Source organism: Sycon ciliatum, chromosome 10 (genome assembly GCF_964019385.1).
Source record: "Sycon ciliatum chromosome 10, ocSycCili1.1, whole genome shotgun sequence".
Taxonomy (NCBI): domain Eukaryota; kingdom Metazoa; phylum Porifera; class Calcarea; order Leucosolenida; family Sycettidae; genus Sycon; species Sycon ciliatum.
In genome coordinates this window covers 3,342,665-3,365,164 of record NC_088652.1, presented here as the reverse complement: position 1 = coordinate 3,365,164, position 22,500 = coordinate 3,342,665, and the positions used below count along the sequence as shown (strand labels likewise).

Here is a 22,500-nt window from a genome sequence, read left to right as displayed (position 1 = left end):
CAACGAGTAATCTTACAATTACGTGCCGGAAATGAGGTACAGCAATACCTTGCAAACATGGTCACAACAGGGAGCCAAAACTTGTTTGGGCCGCAGAGGTGTCTGAACACATAATTCTCTGCAAGCTTGAATGAAAACCGCTATGATACAATAAATATTTTGACAACGCTTTGCTGATAGAATAGGTAGACTACGCATGAAGAGATGGCCAATGACTGACACAGTTCATGCATCATGCCTCACCATCTGTGACGAAGAACTTGAGCAGCTTGGCGCAGACTTCGACAAGATTCCGGGAGGGCTCCAAGTAACACAGGACTTTGGACAGCGACACGTCAATGTTCAACTCGGTGATCGCTTGCATTGCTCCGGTTTCTACGCAGATGACAACAAGACAACAGAACACGGACACGCTTGTCAAGACGCGAACACTCCACTGTAGCCACTCATCATAACAGAACTGATATGTCTACAGTTAGCAAGAAGACATTTATTATAAAACAAATCTGAAGAGAAGGAAAACACAACTGAAGAGGCAAAACACATGAAGCACGGAAGTATCTCCCAAGCCAAGCAAGCATGCCGTTATGGTGCGAGGTCATACAACTGTGGTACAAATCTAGTACGGGAGTACATGAACTACAGGTCAAATATGGCATGGGGGAATCCATATACATCACGCCCCTTCGAGATAATGCTGAGAAAACAAATCCAGTATTATCTATCAAATCCAAACAAACAAACAAATAAGTATGGCAAGCAACGGCCTATAGCACACGGCGGAACAGACATAGCATGCCACACAAGGATACAGAAAGATACGATATGAGAACAATCCTCAAGAACATGTACACGATGTGTCCAGAACAAATCAAGATGCATAAGACTGTCCACGGGTGGAGGAAATGTTCAAACGAGAGGGTGGTTGGTGTGCTCGTGTGCTGCGACGCAGAGGAGGAGGCGTAGCAGGAGCAACGACAACAGACGGCTGTGGTGAAACGCATGGTGCTGGTGACGGCACGGGTGGAGAGAACGGACGAAGAAAACGGCGATTTCTCCAATAAACTCGACCACTAGCCAACTTGACGAAATAGTCACGGTGCTGCCCAATGGCCACAATCACGCCACGGGTTGTCCAACGCTTCGTCTTCGGATCCTGGACGTCCACAGGAGTGCCGATACGGAGAACGGGAAGAGAGCGGTGGGTGGGAGTACTGGCGGAAACAGGTGTCGAGGGTGGTGACTGTTCTTCACGCTCACTAGCGACGGTCGACCACGAGGAATCAAACTGCGTCCACTCAGCAATGACGAAAGACCGAAGTGGATGCCCGAGAAGATGCTCAGCTGGGCTCTTGCCAGACGGACCGGGCGTGTTCCGCCACTCCAGTAGACCACGACGAAATGCATCTGTGTCGAGATTGCCATTTGACGAGGTCTTGAGCAGCAAGCGCTTCATAGCTTTCACTGCAGCTTCCGCATGTCCATTACTCTGGGGGTAATGCGGGGAAGAGGATACGCGTTGCACTTGCCAACGGCTACAGAAGTCAGCAAACTTCTTCGATGCAAACTGGGGGCCACCGTCGGTGCACAGTACAGCAGGCACACCCAGATCGGCAAACCAACGACGACAAGCGAGAATGACATCGTGTGATGACGTGGTCCTGCCGGTTCGAACAACGCACGGCCAACCAGTCAGACGGTCGACATAAACAAGAAACTCGTAGCCTTGGCAAGAGAACAGATCAGCGGACACAAACTCGAACGGCAGAGTAGGATGACGGTCATTCATCGGTGGTTCGGCTGACTGCGACGACTGGAATTCTCGACACGCGGAACAGGCACGGACAAGGGTGTCTATGTCGGCGGTGAGACCAGGCCAGTACACGAGCTGCCGGGCGCGAGCCTTCGTGCGGACGAGACCTTGATGCGATGCATGAAGATTAGCAAGAACGCGTTGACGCATAGCCAAGGGAACAAGAATGCGTTGGCCTTTCATGACGATGCCCTGGTCCACTGACAGGTGCTCACGTCCATTCCAGAAGGGTTGGAGTGGAGCATCCAAATCACGCTGACGAGCGGGAAAACCATGCAGAACGCACTGGACAAGAGACTGATAGACTGGATCAGCTGAGGCGGCTGCTCGAAGTTCAGCAAACTTCAGGTTGGGGTGAGGACCATCATCACGGAGCATGCACACACGGATGCTGTGGCAATGAAGAGCAGGGGCTTCGCCGAGTTCATCATCTGAAGACGGGATGCCGACGGGATTGCGAGACAGCGCATCAGCAAACGCGTGATCAGAGCCTTTTCGCCAGGAAGCGTGCACTTGAAACGACTGCAGCTTCAGGCGAAGACGAAGAAGGCGAGGATTCTCGATCTGATCTAGAGAATACGCGTTGATAATCGGGATCAACGGACGGTGATCAGTGATCAGATCAAATAGGGTGCCGGATAAGTACAACTTGCACTTGTGCACAGCCCAAACGACGGCGAGCATCTCGAGCTCAACAACAGCATAGCGAGATTCGGCGTCAGAGAGGTAGCGGGAGCCACACTGGATGATTCGCCACTTATCATCCTGCTTCTGCCACAGAACGAAGCCGAGACCACGTAGTGCAGAGGCATCAGTCTCCAGACGGAGGTCGTGTCCATGCTGGTAGAAGGCCAGGATAGGAGGAGACAGCAGAGTAGACTTGGTCTTCTCGAACGCAACAGTGTGGTTGGCATCCCAGACAAATTCACGGGTCGTCTTCAACAGACCACGAAGCGGAGTGGTGCAGGCGGCGAGGTGTGGTGAGAACTCGCTACACTGGTTCACCAGGCCAAGAAACGAACGCAAATCAGTGCGGTTCGCAGGAATGTCAAAATCGCGAATAGCCGCTGCCTTGTCATCGTCAACAACCCAGCCGTCTGGACTGACAATGTAGCCGCAGAAATGGATGTGACGTGACGCAAAGGTGAATTTGGACGGGCTCAGAGTAATGCCATGCTGTCGAGCACACAGCAGGATGTCACGAACATGGGTGACATGGGAGGCAAAGTCGTCATCATAGGCCAGGCAATGATCTACAACCTTGGCGAAATTCGGGATTGCATCGAACGCAGCATCAGTGCGGCAGTTGAAAACATCCCCGGCGGAAATCAGGCCTTGAGGGTTGCGTAGGAAACGATACCTGCCGTATGGGGTGATGAATGTGGTCATTGGACATGCCTGCTCACTCAGTGGGATTTGCCAGTATCCGTGCCTTGCATCAAGCTTGGTGAGGAACTGTGCCGATCCAATACCAGAAACCACATCGCGAGCGGTGCGAACAGGGTGGGCTGGTCTCAGGACTTGGTCATTCAATCGTTTGAAATCGACGGTGAGGCGTTTCTCAGTGGTACCTTTCTTGTCGACGAGCACAATCGGGTGACACCATTCACTAGGCTCACTGACAGGCTCGATTATGCCATCGACAACCATTGTGTCCAGTTGTGACTTGACCTGGTCACGAAACGCGTACGGAATCGGGCGTGCGGTATGGACACATGACGGCTTAGCATCTGGCTGAAGTTGGATGTCCATCGGAGGACCTGCCATCGCCTTCAAGCCAGTGTCGGAAAACACGTCCGAGAACTCCTGCAGTAGCTCATCGCGAACACGAGCGATATCAGCAGAGCTAGGATTGACAACAGGCTTTGATACAGCACGGATCTTAGGTGGCGCGGCAGCATTAGCAGCAGGGTACTGTGCAGGCCAATCTGACGGGAGGAGCTGGAGTGCACTCAAGGACGAACGTGATAGAAGAGCATCGTCCAGACCCTTGTACACGTGGATTACGGTGCTGTGTTGTACTTCGCCAACCTGAAGTGAAGCACGAATACTGCCGACGTTCTGCAACTGCTCTCCAGATGCCGCTAGGACGCACTCTGGGTCATGGTCGAGGTTCTCGGGGAACCCGCCAAGCAGTTCGAGATGATGCTCGCCAATGGCATCGACGTCACTGCCAGTATCAGGGACCCAGGGTAGCGTGACTGCCTCATCCTCAGTGGCTAAACGGGTGGACACACGCACAGTAGGCTGCGCAGCAAGACGAGTACGCTGCAACTTCAGTTGGCCCACATGCTTCACGTTCCGGTCCGATTGTGACGACGACCTACACATAGCGAGAAAGTGACCAGTCTTGCCACAGCCATTACATTTCTTGCCGCTGGCAGGGCAACTAGACTTTGTGTGCGGGCTCCGGCCGCAATTGGGGCACTTCTTGTGTGTGTCGCTTCCTGACGAGGGAGCGGATGCAGATGGCAATACAGGTGCAGACATCTTGCTGCCAGGCTGTCCCTGTCGGGATTGTTGCTTACTGCGTTGGTACGCGGACCGCCGCACAGCATTGAGCTGGCTGGTGGACGGGATACTGCTGCTCGTCGTGGTAGCCGCTTCCTCCGCCCGGCAAATTGTGACTGCATCGTTCAGGGTCAAGTCCTTGGCAGACAATAGCTTGTGCCGGGTAGCGTCGTCACCAATTCCAATGACAATCCTGTCACGCAGGGTGTCAGCACGCACACGTGTCAGGCTTGTGCGACAGGTACTACATGTGTGTGCTGAACATTGTGAGCACAAAACAACGTCCGGAAAATCACAGCTAGTGTGTAATTCTTTCAACGAAGTGTAAAAAGAATCGAAAGACTCGCCTTTCGACTGACACCTGTCGTAAAATGCGATACGATCCAGGAGTGGGTTGCGCTGCCGTCGCAAATATTCCTTGACTGCAGAAATCACATCGTCCGCATCGGGATTCGGTGGAGTCACGATTATACCCTCGCGGAGAAATCTGCGTAGCTCCTCATCTAGAGCTTGCCGCAGCGAGGATACTCTGGTCTCACGGCTCTGAGCTGACAGGTGCTGGCACTCATAATAGTCTCGCCACATTTCCTGCCATGCCGTGAAGTCGGCTAATGTCGAGGACGACAGTAAAATCGGTCGCTCCGCAGAGACAGGCTTTGGAGCTGGTGATGTGGTGCTGGGTTGCACGGGTTGTTGTGTTGGTTGTGTCAGTCGTTGTATAGTTTGTTGGAACAGGTCAGCCATTTTACGTTCCCTCTCCTCTGAGGACTTCATTTGTGCCGCCAACATCGCGGTCAGGGCAACAATGTCAGGAGCAGGGTCTGAGTCGGACATCGTGGTCGCAACCTACGCAAATGCTAGGCACGAACAAACTACAAAAAAAAATCGGCCAGTGCGCAACACAACGAGGTGCAAACACAAAGCACGAGAAACTAAACACACAGGTGAGTTCTACAAGGAACGAACAGTTCACTGCGCCATGATATGTCTACAGTTAGCAAGAAGACATTTATTATAAAACAAATCTGAAGAGAAGGAAAACACAACTGAAGAGGCAAAACACATGAAGCACGGAAGTATCTCCCAAGCCAAGCAAGCATGCCGTTATGGTGCGAGGTCATACAACTGTGGTACAAATCTAGTACGGGAGTACATGAACTACAGGTCAAATATGGCATGGGGGAATCCATATACATCAAGAACATCTGAAATTATACTCTTAACAGTCTCTAGACTAACCGTACATCATCACAGCACTCTGTAAAATGAAGTGGATTGGGGTGGGGTCGGGGGAGGGCGATTGGAGAGCATTCGTGTTGATTACTTCGGCAGGAAGAGTTGTATCAAGTCAAAACCCTGCGAGCCAACTAGACAGCACCGGGACGATACAGCCATTAATATTTTGCTAACAAGAGCCCTCTATGGTCAAGTAGAGTTTGAACAATTGGCACCCTGGCAAAACGCAAGCAAGCCTGCCCTCCGTAACGGCACGAAGCCATTCGGGATCCTACCTTGGATGATGCCGCGCATGTGCAGGATGAGCGTTGTGAAACGTTTGATGGCGTTGTTCTTCAGCTTGGTCCTGTCGACGTGCTCCATCATGTTTACAAAGCTCCTGCATATCTCGATACACTCCCTTCCCGGACATAGCTCCACGATGGGAACTGGGGAGAAAGATTGGCAGACAAGATACAAAACGTGCAAAGCACAGAGTAAATATTTTGATTGGACAAATTATCAACGATACAATAATTCACACACGCGATCATTTTGTTCTATCACACTCGCACAATTTTTATCATTATAGCTGTGCCTCTTCCCCACCCCTGTCTTTGAAGAACGGGTACTGTGGTGGAAAACGATCTCCATGGAAAACATGTTCATGGAATAGAACATGTGTGTATTTTCATGAACTGCCGGGGTTGCAGTACAGCGCCCAGAAGACGCGGGCCAGTAGTATGGCGCGCAGCAAAGACAGTGCCGAGTGGGAGTGTAGCCTGACGCTAACGGATGATGCTAAAAATGAAAAAAGTACTGTAATTTCACAAATTTTCGGTTTACTTGTATTTTCGGTACTTTCGGTGCATCTGTTTCATACCTAAAATTTCAATACACCAAACAAACACTAACACACACAATCCAACAGGGAACTGCCACTCTGTACCGAAAACTTCTGTTTACCAAACCTGGCCTTTTACCCTCATACTGAACATATTCAGCACCGACAATTTCTGAAACTGGAGTACTCGGATCATTCTTTAACTATACTAGGAACATGCTCCACAATCACAAACTTTTATCTAAATGGGGCAGAGCATGTGAAAAGGGTGCTCAGGGTGAAAATTGTAGGTTTGGGGTTATCTTGGCCTCGTGTTAGGCCTTCCAGTTTCACAATGACTATAACAATTTGCAGAGAAACCGGGCGAACCTGCAAATACCTTACGTGATGAGAAAGAGAGGCTTTATCAAGTCCTTCCAAGTACATAAGGAGCTTATAATCTTGCGTACAGACACATTAATTCACTCTCTCAAGCACGTACACACAAACACACCCACACACGAACACACGCACCCACACACACGCACACGCGCACACACACACATGCACACACATACACACACACTACTACTACTACTACTAGTGCTGAAACGATTACGTTTTTTCCTTAGTGGCTTAGCTGATACCATAACGATCGGCTTATCGGCTAAACGATTATTAACCCTTTAAGAGCCGCCCCATACTTGAATGCGTCGTAAACGACGCATTCAAATGCAAAACTTCAAAAGATCGTAACTCAGTCCAATCTCGCTCAAATCCAGTGATCGAAATATCCAGGGCGAAGAGAAAACTCTCACCTGTCGGGAGAAACAATCCGCGAAGCGCTGCGAGCAACGGTTCCTGAGATAAACCACTCGTAAGTTGAGCCGCGATCGCGGCAATTTCAAAAGCGGGAAGTGCGACTTTAGTGTTGAGAATTTTGAGACTTTTCGTCACGCTGGTTTACTCGAATTTGCACGGGTTTCACTGTTGATATTGTCAAGAGTACACAGCGAAAAAATTGCAACTCCACGATCGAGTAAAATGAAAATTCTGGAGCGGGACGCATTTGGGGCATTTTTCGTACTGTCGCTGCGATCTAGCGCTGGACAGACGGTGTGCTGGCTATCATGATCGACCTCATTCTCTTCCTCTCGCGGAGACCTTTCCAGGAAGCCCTAGATTGTGAGGATTGAGTGAGTAGAACTGAAGCTATGATCCAAGGAACACGAAAATATGCAGAATTATGAAAATTTCCTGTGGCTCTTAAAGGGTTAATGTAACTACATCAGTACATGTACATTCTGTGAATTTGAAAAAAATTACGAATTCAACATCGCCAGCGACGGAAAGTGGGCGCATAGATCTGATGATCCGGACAAGTCCGTCAGCTGTTCAGCCTGACCACTGAGACAAATACAGACAAGACAGAGGCAGCTCACTGGTTGCAACCCAAGAGCTGATGGTGCCCTTCGCCTGTGACTTCGCTGACTCTGATGATGAAGTCAGAGAAGCCGGCCCGGGGTGCAGATCGGCGAATTTCGACGGATGAGCTGATTTGAGGCGCATCAACAAGTAACTAGTTGCTTTTCCTGTCTATGCTCAAAATAGGCACAGACGCCAGGCCTAGCTAGTCGTCGAGCAAACTGGTTCGGGAACCGTCGACAGAACGGAAAACATGAAACTGAAGACCACTTTACTGTCTTTAGCTCAAGACTACTTGCACGTGGAGGGAACTCCAGCCCCTGCAGCTAGTGTAGACACATACTGAGCCTGCCCGTCCTGCATGCTCGATGAAAGAAAAGTAGTCAGCTCAAAAGACGGCGACGGTGATAGCGTCGATGTTTCTCAGATCGCGCTACTAGTCTTTACACGTACATTGATGTTGCAAGTTTTTTTGTTTTTTTTCTGTACAAAAAACCACACACCATTTGATGGCACAAAGCAGCAAGGCAGCGATGAGACATATGGAATGGCAGGAGTGGGGGAGAGGCAGGGGCAGCTTGACCGACCATAGGGTCTCGGCTTCATTGCAACCCAAGCGCTCCACAAAAACAAAAGATTACAGAAAATACGCAGGGGGGGGGGGGGGGGGTAGATAACTGGGGATTACGGGGAAAAGTATGCACAATAAAAAGTTATCAGAGAGTCAACGAAGTGAATGGAGGAGGGAACAGAGTTAGAGCTTTTTTCGTCTTTTTTCTTTGATTCATAGCCTGTCCGTTGCCCACTCCCAGCGGGTAAGGCGCAGGTGGGCGTTGACCTTTTCTTTGAACGTCTGCAGTCCTTTCCTTGTTGGCTGGTTCAGCAGAATGCACTGCGGGAGCTGGTTCCAGACCTCCACAACAGCGTCAGGGAAGGACCGAAGGACATCATTCCGTGTACAGTATGTACATATTCGTGTCGTAGACCTACTCGCAACACTTTCGATGCATGCACGCTTTGTGTGACCCCCAAAAGGGGGGAAATCCCGCACCGAGCATAAGTACCATTCTACTCGTTTAGCCGATAAAATTGAAATAACCGTTCGATCTATTTCTTATCGAGTAAGTAACGAGTAATCGATATGATCGTTTCAGCACTAACTACTACTACTACTACTATGTACAGCTACCCTATCGGGCCACGCCGCTCCCAGAAGCGGGAGACAACGACAAGAAGAGAGAAGAGAAGAGAGAGAAATCGCAAAGCACACACACACACATGCACACGAACACACACATACACACATGAACACACACACGCACATACCCTGCTTGCCATCATCCCTGGGTGATGGCCGATTCAATGCGATGTCCAAGAAGTTACAAACGGAATCCACCACCGACAGTTCAGTTTTGTACATAGTGAGCACCTTCACAGCTTCCGAGATATCCTCTTGCGTCAGGCGAAATTGAAACGTAGCTGATTCTTGTACCCACATATTAACAAGGCATACAACACACAAAATATACACAAAGGTTCATACTCAATCTCCGGAAAACTACCTAGTTCGGCCTCACTAGGTGTCATTAACCTAGCTTGAGTGAGCGGCCGATCCTATGGCAATGAACTCAAGTGTACTGTTAGGTACCTCCTCCCGTATGTTCTAAAACCTTTTCCAAGCTGGCCTGCATGCACCCTCGTACTCACCCTTTGTCTCTTTTTTGTCACCTTTTGTTCCCTTGGCCTGGGTAGCTACTTGCGCGGCCATATCTGCCATAGCTACCCAGGCCCTTTATCTTGCCGCCCTCACTCAATCTCTCTCTCTCTTCCATAATGTAGTTGTTTCGTTCGTCTTTGTCTCCGTCTCCCCATCTCCCCTAACGTATGTTTTAATCAGGTGAAAGTGTCAAGGTCAGAGTGGTCTACTCATGACAAACACAGTCGCCTTCAACACTAGCCAGAAAATAAGTGCCGAACCAAGTCAAGGCGAGAGAGCGTAACACTCAATCTCTGTTCACAGGTTCATACGTCAAGGCCGTCACAGCCGGGGCAGCTGAGGCCGCCCCACCATTTCGGCCGTTTTGTTTTTGTTTTTTTGGAGCATTTTACAACAAAGCGCGATGATCGCAGCTTAGCGCAAACGTGACAAATCTTTGTCCCCGACCCCTCGATCGTGGTTTGTTGCAGAAAAAAGTCCTTCATTGCTAACACTGAAATGGCACCAAATGTCTGTAAATGCTTGCAATTGGCTTCAATTTTTGTGAATTTTTTCCCGGGGGAGGGTAATGTTTGTCCCCGATCGTAGCTTTTTCTTGGTTTATTGCAGAATCAAAAAGACTTTCATTGTAGTTACCGTACACTGAAATGGCACCAAATGCCCGGAAATGCTTGAAATTGGCTTCAATTTTTGAAATTTTTTCCCGGGGAGGACCCCGCACCCCCCTCCAAAGTCGGTGCGACGGGCATGTACGTATACCAGTACTGAAGCACATGCACGTGCGCTCCAGTGCACACATGTTCACACGTACGTGCCCGCAAGCAAGCACGTGCAGGAACACACACTCCCCCCCCCCCCCCCCACACACACACATACGCACACACACGCACACACACTCCCCCCCCCCCCCCCCCCACACACACACTCGCGCGCACGCACATGCACATTCCCACACGCATACATGCACCCGATTTCGTCTACCTTATCTACCCTGCCCCACAGTTTGGAGCTGCGGCATTGGACGCCTGATCATGGCGTGGCGAGGTTCCATGGAAGAGGAAAGGTGGTTCTGGACACACCCTTCTGGTTCTGGATCCGTATTAGTGTTATTGTTTAACAAATCGAAATGTGCATGCTACAGGTTGGTTCGCCGATAAGTAGAGCTACCTATGACAGATTCAGGCCTTCCTTCATTCACTCCAACTCAATCTCTGGCTGATCCTCTCTCTCTCTCTCTCTCTCTCTCTCTCTCTCTCTCTCTCTCTCTCTCTCTCTCTCTCTCTCTCTCTCTCTCTCTCTCTCTCTCTCTCTCTCTCTCTCTCTCTCTCTCTCTCTCTCTCTCTCTCTCTCTCTCTCTCTCTCTCTCTCTCTCTCTCTCTCTCTCTCTCTCTCTCTCTCTCTCTCTCTCTCTCTCTCTCTCTCTCTCTCTCTCTCTCTCTCTCTCTCTCTCTCTCTCTCTCTCTCTCTCTCTCTCTCTCTCTCTCTCTCTCTCTCTCTCTCTCTCTCTCTCTCTCTCTCTCTCTCTCTCTCTCTCTCTCTCTCTCTCTCTCTCTCTCTCTCTCTCTCTCTCTCTCTCTCTCTCTCTCTCTCTCTCTCTCTCTCTCTCTCTCTCTCTCTTTATTCCCTCTCCCTCTACATATTGGGTTCAAACCTAGGAACTAACTTCTGGAAAGGTTTCTTCGCACACCTCCTACGGCCTCAAGTAACAAGGTAAAATTTGGTACATGGGAGACACCAAAATAGAAAAAGAGGATGTGCATTATACTTTTCTGGTCTTGTCCTCGTCCATACACTCACCATCATCAGTGACCAGGGTTGCCAGTAGCTCAAAGAGACCTTTGCAGAAGGTGCCGTTCTGTTCCTGTGCATGACCACGCAGCAAGTCCAGGTATTGCCGCTCAGCAAACAGTGGCGACGCAAGGACAATACCACGATTGTCGGCCTTCCGCATCAAATCTTTAACCCTCCGGTATTCCACCATGATAGTACCGGTAATTGTAGTTTTGCCGCTGCCTGCACCGCTAAACGCCATCGTGTTCGTTACTACTGTCTTTTTCAATCCTACTTCATCCATCGTCAGCAGAGTAAGTTAGACAAATTAATGAGTCCGCCTATTTCACTATCTATTCCTAAACCTCCGCTGATCTGCACACCACTATCCTTGTCCTTGACTGCATCACGCAATAGTTTCTGCGCCTTCCGGAGAGACGCCGGGAACTCCGCAGATCCGCCAACGGCACACCTTTGACCTCCAAGAACGGCAGCTACATTTTCATTGCTGAAATCACCATCACTGCATCAGCTTCTAGTCGGGGATCCGAAATCTGTAGGATGCTTTTTATTTTCGGGGTATGCCACTCCAGAGGGAGGACTTGAAACTTCGCACAGAGGTAGGTACGTAGGGTCTCTTGAGAACTAAGCTTGGCCGGCGTCCCGAAGCTGTGCACTACTATTTCGTTGCCGTGATTTCACAGTATTTGCGCCGTTCAGCGCTTGAAAATGGGGGAAAATCAGTGGGTTTCCTTGACGTAACCAGACATTTTCATGCGAATGACTCAATTTTGCTAGATTTTCAAGAGAAACACAAAGAAACACGAAGCAAAAAACGCAAAGTCACTCCGTCCATGAAGCAAAAATTATTTTTATTTCATTCTGATTGTGTCTTTGTGAGTTCTGAAGTAACATAGCTGGTTCGTTGGAGGATCTAGGAGGACATGACTGGTGTTCCTGAGATTGTCGTGCGTAAGGGCTAAATGACTTGCCACTTGACCCTGATGTCGACAGGCAGGTCTCGTAGGAACTGTCCGTCTCCCTCGAGGTGACTCTGGATTGTTTTTACCAATAGTGTTTTGTAGATTGATCATCACTACAAACGATTTCATGCTAGTCAATGAGCGGACTGACAACGTGTGGTAAGGTACACACCATGGCAGCTGCCTTGAACGGAATCTTTGAATTTATAATACCAGTGAACGTAGACTGAATGCATGACTTGTCTTGAATAACGTCTCTTTGAATCATTGTTTTGTTGAAGTTTCGGGTGCTAGGCTGCACAATGACAAGCGTACGTGGAAGCATTCACATTGTAGAAGATCATGGGATGATTATTTCCCTATACTACTTCATTCAGTCCTTTGTGTGGTAGATTGAGTAGTACTAGTAGTAGACCTAGTATATTTTAGGAATTTCCGCAAACGCAATCAGTAAATGTGGCGGTAACATGTAGAATAATTATATAAATCAATTTAAAACTACAGCTACGGTGCATCATATTTATGTGAACAAAGGCTGAAAGCAGATGATTGTAAACAGTGTCATGGACGCGATATGCATCGGCACCACCATCGGCACCACCGCATACATCCAGGCAAGACGATGTAGCGCAATATCTGTGTTGAACGGTTTTTGATCCCTTCATCATGGAGAACAGTATCCATTCTTCATCCGGTTTGCGATCCTCTGCTCTGTGCTGCCAACGACGTCCACTTGTTGCTCACGTGTGTAGTGCTGCTGAGCGGGTTGTCACATTCGGACATACATCGGCGAGTACCGTAAAAGCCCGTAATAAGTATGTCAATGCACTTGCCAGCACTGCAACCCCTGTATCTGCCTCTGGGCTAGGCAGTTGACCATTGGCATTGATTGCACGGCCAGCAGCACCTCGGTGTCAAGACATTGCAGATGCAGTGAACTGACGGTGGCCAAGAACTCGAAAGCCCTTCTCTGATAGACCCATAACCCATTGCTGAAGAGATCTTTTACTCCATCTCGCCCGACCTGGAGCGCCACTTTTTTGAAGGTCGGCTCCCTGACTAGTTCGAAGGTAGTAGCTTCCAGGTAAGAGATGAGACCAACGCCTAAACATTCTAGTGACCATGGAGTTGATTCACTCACTCGCATTGCCCTGATCAAAACCGAAAAAGAAATCTGCTTGACATGTCTTATGCCGTTATGGTGCGCTAGCTCCACGGTGGTGCAGCCGCTTCAGAAAACATTGTTTGAGATTTGTCAGTTGTTCCCTATAATACTGTCTTGTACATCACCAATTTGGATTATTATCTTGAGAAAGCGGAAAACTGCTGGGAGATGCAACGCGCCCAGTTTCGTCACTTCCATCGTTGTCTGCCACGTAACCATGGTAACTGCAAGGACATTGCTACAGGCCAACTTAGATTATTGCACCACTCACCTCCGATTTCACTTTCTCCGACTTTGAACAAAATTGGAATTTCCAACTTTGCCGGTATCAGCGGATGAAGTTGCTTGTCCCGTTGGAACGCCCGCTTCCTGCCGAACAGGACACTTGACGGACTCACGACTGCAGTCCGGAGCACACGAGGAGCTGCACATCAGGGAAAGTGTAACGTGCTCCTCGTGTGCTCCGGATTTGGCAGTTGTGAGTCAGTCAAGTGTGAAGCACGGCAGGAAGCGTGTGTTCCACGCAAGAACAAACAACTTCATCAAGTAACTAAAACTCTTCAGTGATTTCTTGCACACAGCCTTTGCTGAGATAGGAATTCCAACTTCTTTTCTGTGCGTACAATAAAACCTGTAATGGCGACCACTCGGATATGGCGACCACTCGACCATGGCGACCACTTTCCCTTGTCACGGACGCATTCAAATTCAAAACACCTCGGATAAGGCGACCACTCGCTCAACGCGTCCGACGACCACCCACCCGCGACCGCGTTGCACAGTGCTAGTCATGTAAATGTACACATTGCATGGTGCACCAGCCACCAGGCATGGTAGATCTACACATCAGTGCAGGAAGTACGTGTAGATGTACATGCATGGTGCATGTACGGCATTTGACAGGTCTGCTGACCCCAGGCACACTGGCCGTGCTAGAGTAGCATAGGTGTGATGCACTGATCAAAATGATGTATCACATGTGGATAAGGTCACGTGACCCACTGAACCTGGATAAGAAGACCACCTGGCCACGCCGACCACTTTTTCTCGTCCCTTGAGGGGTCGCCTTAGACAGGTTTCACTGTACATGTGTGCGTGTGTGCATGCGTGCATGTAGATGGGTGCCTGTTTCTACTTTCTATGCTCCAGCTGAAGAAAAGTAGTGTGTTTAGTCTTGTTCCATTGCTAACTTGTGCAAGCTCAAGTCCTATTCTTTAAGCGCGCTATTTTCTTTGAAGAAAAATCGTATCTTATAAGTGTTTGTTTCTGTGCCTTGGCGGTTTTGCTTGTGTCTGTTTGGATGTGTGCGGTATGCGCGTGCGGATGGGATTTTACACAGCTCGAAGGACAACAGAATGCTGTAGCGAGGAAGCAAGTGGCGCTCTGGGAGAAGAAAGCGGAGATGGCCAAAGACCCGTCACTTCCTCCGGTTAGTCTTTTCATATCGGTAGAAACGTATTCTCATTTCCGAAGACGAATGAAACAATCTACAAGCTAGGGACGCACAGGACGTAGGCCTTTCATGGCCCAGACACACAAACACTCGTATTTTATATGTGCACGCTCACCCTGAACCTTGAACACCCATCCACGATCAGGCTGGTAGCGGTGTCAAACGGGGCAGAAGCGGGAATGCCCACGCATGAACACACACACACACACACACACACACACACACACACACACACACACACACACACATACACACATTTGCACCTGTACTGGCGCTTGCTCACGGCCGGAAACTGCTCACGTGTCTCCCCGTAGATTGGAGAGAGATTCTGAAGGGATCCTGGAAAGATGACTCAATTTGCCGTTTGTTTGGTTCCCTTTTGCGTCTCAATTTGCGTCCGTATCTGACAAGTCTTTCCAAGAGGAAGTCTACGGTACTTCAGGGTGAAAATAAAAACTCCGATAGCTGTAGTCTTCTGGATGCTGAGTACAATGATATGAATCCCAGTACTGTAAACCTTGAAATAATTGCGATAGTCTAATTTCTGCGAAATTCGCGACCGCGTCGAAATCGCGAAATTTAGACAGCGCGAAAAGGAGATCCATGAAAGGTTTAGCAAGAATGCCACTGGTTTAGCAAAAATGCCATTCTGCAATCGCAAAATCTCGCAAACCTGTCCGGATTCTGAAAACGCGAACTAAAAATGCCGCGAAAATTTCACGCTTTGACATTCTCCCTCTTCGACCTATTCGAAGTGATGCAGATTTATTCTTGGACTTGGGGCATGCAAAGGCAATTTTGTAGGATCTCTGCTGGCTATCTCCTATGGATTCGGTTTTAAGAAGCTGTAATATATTGTTCCCTAATCGGATATAAAGGACTCGGAGGTAGGGTTCCCAGTAAAAAGGCAACGCCTGTTGGGAGTTCCCTAGTAAAATAATAAATTCTACTACTACTACTACTAGAGCCGAGGGTATATTTATGAAAAAGAAAAAAAGGACCAAAGAACTACAAGTTACGCGATAATGTGCACTAACACCACCAGTTACTAAACAATCAGTTCAGCTCATCAGCTCATTACCGTCTGTCAGTGTCGTCCGATGTTAGCGCATGAGCTGATTGTTCGGTAACTGGTGATGTTAGCGTAACTTGTATTTCCCTGGTCCTTTTTCTTTTCTTTCTTACAATAGGATATACTCGAGTGCGAAAGATGTTGCGACATCAGCGGTGATTAATGAAGAAAGTGTCTACTCCGAATGCTGGAGCTCGCGCTTCCTGCCGACAGACTTGGCACTTGACTGACTCACGACTGCGTGTGGAGCACACGAGAAGCACGTCAAACCTTTCACTTGGCAAACCTGCAAGAAAGCACAACTCCCTGCTCAATACACAGTGTTTCGGGGAATTCACCCCTCAAGTCAGTCGGCAGGAAGTGCGAGCTCCGACGTTCGGAGCAGACACTTTCGTCAGGATATACTCCAGAGTTAATAAATACTGACGTTCTACAACTAACTACCGTCGGTCAATGTCGTGCAATGTTTTAGGAAATCATTTTATTTTGAATGACCGCCGTCCATTGGGTGCGTTGCTAATTGTCACCACAATTTGATCATCTGTGATTCTGTCTTTGATTCAGTGCCGGCAAGACTGTAAGTCTGTGGTGTTTATTGCTCTCCATCAACCTGTTTGAATTTGATAGATTGTTCCGGAATTAGGTTACTTTTAAACGAAAACCTGCTAAATCGTGTGTTCCGTTCGTTCTGGAACTTTAAAACCTAAATTGTGTGTTCCATTCGCTTTGAAAACCAGCTAAATATTGTGTCCCATTCGTCGTGTATATTCAAAATTCTTCTGTTCATCCATTTTCTTGTTTTATTTTTCAGGAGGTGAAGAAGTTCCTTGTTGACCGTGCGGACAAGTGTTTGTGTATGCTGGCTGAAAGAAGAGATACACTTGCCGTGGCATCATCGTCGTTCGGCACTATCGAGCCGGCTGCGTGTCTGGCCGAGTTATGGAAGCTGTGCTGTCAGTATGTCGGTGCTGGGCATTCGGATGTGATCCTGCGTGCTGCTCGGATGTGCGACACTCTGCAGAGCGAAGATGGGCTTGTTCGTGTTCTAAGTCACTTCTGTGAGGAGAAACAGTGTGGCACTTCTGAGCGGTGAGTAAAAATATAAATAATGCTACCACACACACACACACACACACACACACACACACACACACACACACACACACACACACACACACACACACACACACACACACACACACACACACACACACACACACACACACACACACACACACACACACACACACACACACACACACACACACACACACACACACACACACACACACACACACACACACACACACACACACACACACACACACACACACACACACACACACACACACACACACACACACACACACACACACACACACACACACACACACACACACACACACACACACACACACACACACACACACACACACACACACACACACACACACACACACACACACACACACACACACACACACACACACACACACACTACTACTATGTACAACTGCCACAAAATGGCCACGTCGCTCCCAGAAGCGGGAGACAACAGCGAGAAAAAAGAAACAAGGAGAATAATTGAGGTGAAAGGGGACCGTTCTACACATAGCTAGTGTTTCTGTCTTCGGTGGCGGGTGAGGTCCTGCGGGCGGGAGAATCGTTCGTTACATAGGCTGCATTGAATGGGCAGATTAGTCCTCTGGTCCTTTCGCAGTCGTTTGCCTCGAGTACAATTATGGCGGTTAAAACCAGCCTGACTCTTCATGCAGCGATCACAGATCGAGCAATGGTGCCGGCAGCAGTCCAAATTCAGGCTGCTTCTCGTTGAAACAGCTGGTATTTCGTCCCATGTCTGACGCTCCACACAACGATGAACTGCAAAACCGCCAGCGCTTTGAAACCAGCGGTCACAAACTCCACAGTGACGGGCCCCAGGCTGCTGGGCAACAGGAAAGGACCGTACAGCTGAGCACTTGTGACGGTGAATCCCACGAGCAGTGTATGATCGGTTGCAAACCTTGCAGGTGACTTTGTTGTTGTTACACTCCACGAGATCATCCGGAGTCTTTGCAATTGCCTCGCGCCATGCTGGGCGATCCTGAGCCAAAGTGAGCCAATTCACTATGCCACCGAAACGAAGATCACGTGCGACGAGGTCTTTCCATCGCAGTCGTGGCCCACAGGCTGGGCGTGGATCTGAGAAGAAGCTAAACAGTATCAGCTTCGGAAGCCGGTTATCTGGCATTCTGGCGACATGCCCAAGCCACTGCAGACGGCGGTGTCTGACGGTATCAGATGGCAGTGCCATATCACCCCAGCGTCTTCGCAGCTCCTGGTTGTTGACATGCTGCAGCTGTTGATCGAGCCGGGATACACCCAGAATGAACCTGAGGGAGCGGTGGTGGAAGTTGTTGATGGCAACCATGTCTCTCTTCAGCGGAGTCCAGCACTCACAGGCATAGAGCAATGTGGACAGAACGCAAACATCGTAAAGATGGCGCTTGGTGGCGATGGAAAGGTTTCGGTCAAGAAAGACACGGCGCATAAGGTCGAAAGCTGCCGCTGCCTTACCGAGTCTTCTGGCCACATCTGCAGATGAGCGGGTGTCAGCAGTTATCACAGAGCCAAGATACACAAAGGATTTGACACTTTCGATCTCCTCCGGACCAACAAAGAGCGGAAGGCATGATAAATTTGCACCAACGGCCATGAACTTGGTCTTCGCTGTACTCAGAGACACACACACACGCACGCACGCACGCACGCACGCACGCACGCACACACACACACACACACACACACATGTGGTGATATTGTAGCACCTTTCCCTGCATGGGTCTTGGTACTCAGGCTGCTAGTGCTGCTGTTCGCACCCTAGGCCCTGCACTGCGGTACCTCTGGCGCCTTGCACATAACACATTCACATGTCACCTTTCAAGCCGCCTTTGCAGCCAGCTTCCCTTTAAAAGCCATTGCGTTTTACTGATGATTCATTCTCATCTTTCAAAAAGTTGGTCTGCCTTGAGCAGGACACAACATGGCGCAGCGAAAGACACGAACCTCTGTCAAGGCCAAGGCTGAGGAAGCAGCAGCAATCAACGACGGGTTGACAGAGCGGATGCAGCCAGGAACTCAAGAAGAAGGAAGCCTGCTGCAGTCCATCGTCCAATCCCTCAGCCAGCAGCAGCAGATTCTGCTTAGGCTCACAATGGCGCAGTCAAGCCAGCCTGCCGGCAGCGGCCCGCCACCATCCACCTCAAGACAGCCAGAGGTAGGGCCGTGGGCCCGGAGAGCGGAAATACCCCACCTGCCCAGTCCAGACTCGATAGACCTAGCTGGTTTCCTCGAGTGGAAAGTCAAGTGGTCTGACTACGTGTCGTTGACTGGGCTATGCAGAGACGCAGGTACAGTTACACAGCAAGCAGTTCTCCGTACAGCTCTCAATGATGGTTGGGTGCGGCTGTGGCAGGCGGGCGTAGTTCCCATAGCCGACGGCGATGATGAGCGGGTTGCTATCCAGAAGCTGGAAGCTTTCCTGAGAAAGCGAAGAAACCCGTTACTGGACCGCAAGGCCTTCCATGGCAGGAGCCAGAGACAAGGTGAGAGTATCAGCCAGTACTTCTCGGGTCTGTCTCAGCTGCATGATGCGTGCAGCTACCCAGATAGTCTGCAGTGCGGCAGATGTGGGTCACTGTGCGGCCATGAGGCCCAACTTCGGGAAACCCGGCTCAGCGACAGGCTCATCTGTGGCCTAAGGGATCGAGCGATGCAACGACGGGTGCTCGAAGAAGAGTATGCCAGTGAGTTATCGCTCGATCGGGTCATGCAGATATGCTCTGCATACGAATCCGCTACCGATACGGAATCTGGCCTCGGTGAGCAGCTGCCCGACCTGGCGTTGGCGGCGGCAACGAAGTCCACTTACAAGCGTCAGCAGGCGCAGGCACAGACGCTGAAGTCGGACGTAGGCACGTGCAGGTTTTGTGGGGAGACTCACCCCAAGGGCCAATGCAAGGCCTATAACCAGACATGCCGCTTGTGCCTCAAGGTGGGTCACTTTGCCAGGGTTTGTCAACAGCGGACCTCGCCCTCACCAGGAACGACGTCTGTCGACTCGCTGTTTGTCAACCAGGCTGGTCCTTCTAGGAACAAGCTGGTGACGGTTGGCGTCGCGATCCAGGGAGGATCGTCATGCGCTATCGGGTGGCTGCCGGACACGGGCGCGGATGTGGACGCCATCAGTCTTACCGACCTGGATGGTATCGACCCAAGCCTCAGGATGAATCTAGTGCCGGACACAGCTGATGTCAAGGCAGCTAACGGTACAGCTTTGGATTCCATGGGCAAGCTCGAGGCTCAGTTGTCCTTGAGCGACACTACCGCCGTGTCGACCCTGCACGTATTCCGGCAGCTGAAGACACCTCTGCTCAGCAAGGACACGTGCATGAAGTTGCGGCTTCTCGAGGATGGATGGCCTCACTCCCGTCTAAGGGTACAAAGCGTGGCAAACATCTCCATCCCTCGGAAGCAAGCATCCGAAGTCGCAGACACGTCAGTAGGTACTGCGTCGACGGCGGCTGAGGAAATCCGACGTACCTTGCTGGAAGAGTTTCCAGAAGTGTTCTGTGATACCCCGCTCAAGCCCATGAGCGGTGAGCCGATGCGCATCGAGCTCATCAATGGCGCGTCGCCATGCCGCCTGTATCGCGCTCGCTCCATCCCATTCAGGTGGCGGGACGCGGTGCAGAACCAGCTGTCCGACATGGTGGGCAAGGGCGTCATTGAGAAGGTGCCTGTCGGCGAAGCGTACACTTGGTGCCACCCACTGGTGGTGGTCCCTAAGAAGAATTCCAGTGAGCCGCGCATCACGGTGGACCTGACAGGTCTAAATAAATGGGTCAAGAGGCCGGCATACCCAACCCGAGTACCTCGGGAAGTCGTCGCGTCGATCCCAATGGGGATGCAGTACTTCACCACCCTAGATTCTCGCCATGGCTACTGGCAGGTACCCCTCGACGACGATAGCACCAGGCTCACAACGTTCATGACGCCATGGGGTGCCTACCGTTTCAAGCGGAACGTCATGGGCTTGGTGTCGGCAGGTGACGAACACAACCGGAGAGGAGACGAAGTGTTCGCCGGGTTTTCGAATCTTCAGAAAGTGGTAGAGGATGTGATCGTGTACGACACTGAGCTTGAGGCGCACACCCAGAGGGTTCGCAATGTGCTCAAGCTTTGCTCGGAAAACCAAATCACACTGAACCGCCGCAAATTCGTCTTTGCGGCACCCAGAGCATCGTACTGCGGATTCGTGGTGACGCCGGACGGCTACAGTCCTGATCGAAGCTTGGTGGAGGATCTACACAACTTTCCAATCCCTACCAACCGCACTGATATCCGATCCTTCTGTGGACTCGTGCAGCAGTTCGACGCGTTCACGCCGCGACTAGCGGAGCTTCTATCCCCGATCCGCTCTCTGCTCTCTCCAAAGAATGAGTTTATCTGGGAGGATCCGCAGCAGCAGGCATTTACAGCTATACTAGAGGAGCTGGTAAGCCCTCGAGTGTTGGCTACCTTCGACCCTGCACAGCCGCTTCGTCTCGAGACAGACGCCTCGCAGTCAAACGGTCTCGGCATGGCACTGTGGCAGCAGCAAGTGGACGGGCGGTGGCGTCTAGTGCAATGTGCTTCACGGCACGTCACTGAGACCGAGGCCAGGTACTCTGCAACGGAGATTGAACTGCTGGCGGTAGTCTGGGCAGTCCACAAGGCTAGACTGTTCCTGGCCGGTGCTGATTTCGAGCTGCTAGTCGATCACAAGCCGCTCATTCCTATCCTGAATGCTAAGACGCTGGATGAGTTGACGTCTCCACGAATCGTGCGACTACGAGAGAAGCTGACGCCTTTTCGGTTCGTGGCTCAGTGGAGACCGGGTGCCGATCACAAGGTCGCAGATTGCCTGTCGAGACACCCAGTACGTGCACCAGACCCTGACGATGAAGCTGGTGAGGAAGAAATCGAGCACTGCTACTGTGTTCTCCGTCAGCTGTCGCAAGAGGACGAGGAAACAGGCCATACAGTCCTCCCCGACCTTGGCATTACGAAGGTGCGGGCGGAGGGCTCGACGGACCCGGAATACCTCAAGCTGCTGAACGCCGTAAAGAACGGCTTTCCGGTGGACAAGGCTGCTCTGGACCTCGATCTGCACCCGTACTGGCAGGTTCGGCATGACCTGTCGGTCGAGGACGGCATAGTGTTGTTGGGTCACCGTATTGTCGTTCCCAGAAGGTTACGCCAGACCACGCTGGAGCAACTTCACGCTTCTCATCAGGGACAGACCCGCACACTCCGCAGGGCCAGGCAAGCAGTGTACTGGCCCCAGATCTCCAATGACGTTAAGAACGTCGTCCAGACTTGCAGATCCTGCATCACGCTGCTCCCCTCCCAACCTTCTGAGCCGCTCCTCTCTGACAGTCGTCCGTCCAGACCGTTCGAAGATGCAGCTGCGGACCTCTTCTCCCTAGGCGGCTTCGAGTACCTGGTTCTC

The 22,500-nt window shown here is 50.5% G+C and overlaps 2 protein-coding genes across 4 annotated transcripts in view; one reads left to right on the top strand and one right to left on the bottom strand.

Moving 5' to 3' along the window:
* LOC135826854 (uncharacterized) overlaps positions 1–11,784 on the bottom strand; it is a 37,534-nt gene extending 25,750 nt beyond the window's left edge. The window contains exons 1-4 of the mRNA XM_065339457.1: positions 11,302–11,784; positions 9,114–9,272; positions 5,836–5,988; positions 244–375 (exon numbers count right to left, since the gene is read on the bottom strand). Of these exons, the coding sequence (XP_065195529.1) occupies positions 244–375; positions 5,836–5,988; positions 9,114–9,272; positions 11,302–11,578 (721 nt within the window). The 5' untranslated portion in view covers positions 11,579–11,784. The remainder of the gene's footprint in view (positions 1–243; positions 376–5,835; positions 5,989–9,113; positions 9,273–11,301) is intronic.
* Positions 11,785–12,154: 370 nt separating this feature from the next.
* The window catches only part of LOC135825630 (WW domain-binding protein 11-like), a 15,129-nt gene continuing 4,783 nt past the window's right edge, over positions 12,155–22,500 (top strand). Inside the window, exons 1-4 of one of the 3 annotated variants that reach the window (XM_065338243.1) lie at positions 12,165–12,246; positions 12,350–12,416; positions 14,762–14,851; positions 16,759–17,036. In XM_065338243.1, coding sequence (XP_065194315.1) covers positions 14,825–14,851; positions 16,759–17,036 — 305 coding nt within the window. In that variant the 5' untranslated portion in view covers positions 12,165–12,246; positions 12,350–12,416; positions 14,762–14,824. Of the gene's footprint in view, positions 12,417–12,812; positions 13,342–14,761; positions 14,852–16,758; positions 17,037–22,500 lie in introns of those variants that run through there. The other 2 variants (XM_065338241.1, XM_065338242.1) reach the window with 2 other exon arrangements.